Source organism: Epinephelus moara, chromosome 23 (genome assembly GCF_006386435.1).
Source record: "Epinephelus moara isolate mb chromosome 23, YSFRI_EMoa_1.0, whole genome shotgun sequence".
NCBI classification, from domain to species: Eukaryota; Metazoa; Chordata; class Actinopteri; order Perciformes; family Serranidae; genus Epinephelus; species Epinephelus moara.
In genome coordinates, this window is record NC_065528.1 from 34052521 (window position 1) to 34053706 (window position 1186).

Here is a 1186-nt window from a genome sequence, read left to right on the forward strand (position 1 = left end):
CCGCCCCCCCCCCCCCCCCCTCCCGTGTCCCACTGTCCCTGTCTCTGCCCCCCTGTGTCCCCTTGTCCCTGTCTCTGTCCAACTGGCCCTCTGTCCCCATGTGTCCCTCTGTCCCCCTGTGTCTGTGTCTGTCCCCCGTGTCCCTCAGAGAGAGTCTGTACCGTCTCCTCCCTCAGACGACACCAGAGAACCTTCAGAGGAACATCAGTCTGTTTACTGTCGACCCGACGACCAGATACCTGAACATCAACCTGCTGCTGGTCACACCTGTACAGGTACACACTTACACACACACACACACACACACACACACACACACACACACAGGTCGTCCAATAAGAATCAGTGTCTCTGTCTTCTCCAGGTGAGACACCTGGTGGACACAGGTGAGGAGGCCGGGCTGAACACACACAGTGGTGACATCACGCGGCTGCCGTCTCCAGGACTCCACCCACAAAGTGAGTCTCATTAACAGAGGGAAGTGATGATGTCACTGTGACTGAGCTGTGCTGTGATTGGTCGCCTGTCTCCTGCTCTCTGATAGGTTCCTTGTCTCAGTCCAATCAGCTGCTCTCCTGGTGTCAGGAGCAGACCCGTGGTTACCGTGGCGTCGCCGTCACTGACCTCACCACTTCCTGGAAGAGCGGCCTCGCCCTCTGCGCCCTGATTCACCGCTTCAGACCTGACCTCATGTAACCCCGCCATCATCATCATCATCATTATCATTATTATTAGTTATTATTGTTACTCCATATTCAACACTGTAAGTGTTGACGCAATGTTCACACTGTTGTTACTGAGTTCTTTGAACCACAGGAGACACTCAGGTGTCCAAATGTCCGTCTCTTGAGGGACACGTTGGTCTGTTACTTTTCTTGTGTCCAACATTTATACGTTTTAGAATATTTTGCTTTATTTGAAAACATTTTTACAATGTTGAGTGAACAACAAACTGCGGTGTGAACGCTGATGCTGAAAAAGCAGAAATATAAAAACGAAGACGTCTGTCGGAGTTAGGGATGCACCGAAATGAAAATTTGTGGCCGAAGCCGAAGCCGAATAATATTAAACGCTTGGCCGAATACCGAATATTGTTGTTTAGTTTTTCATTCGTTTTTGCAGATGAACCCCCTCCAGATTAGTGTTGTCACGGTACCAATATTGGGACCCACTGTACAATACCAAT

General features: G+C 50.1%; 1 protein-coding gene across 1 annotated transcript in view; it reads left to right on the forward strand.

Annotated features, from left to right (window-relative positions):
* The window catches only part of LOC126385273 (F-actin-monooxygenase MICAL3-like), a 72069-nt gene that overhangs the window by 3770 nt on the left and 67113 nt on the right, over positions 1-1186 (forward strand). Inside the window, exons 8-10 of the mRNA XM_050036884.1 lie at positions 151-275; positions 365-458; positions 545-692. Coding sequence (XP_049892841.1) covers positions 151-275; positions 365-458; positions 545-692 — 367 coding nt within the window. The remainder of the gene's footprint in view (positions 1-150; positions 276-364; positions 459-544; positions 693-1186) is intronic.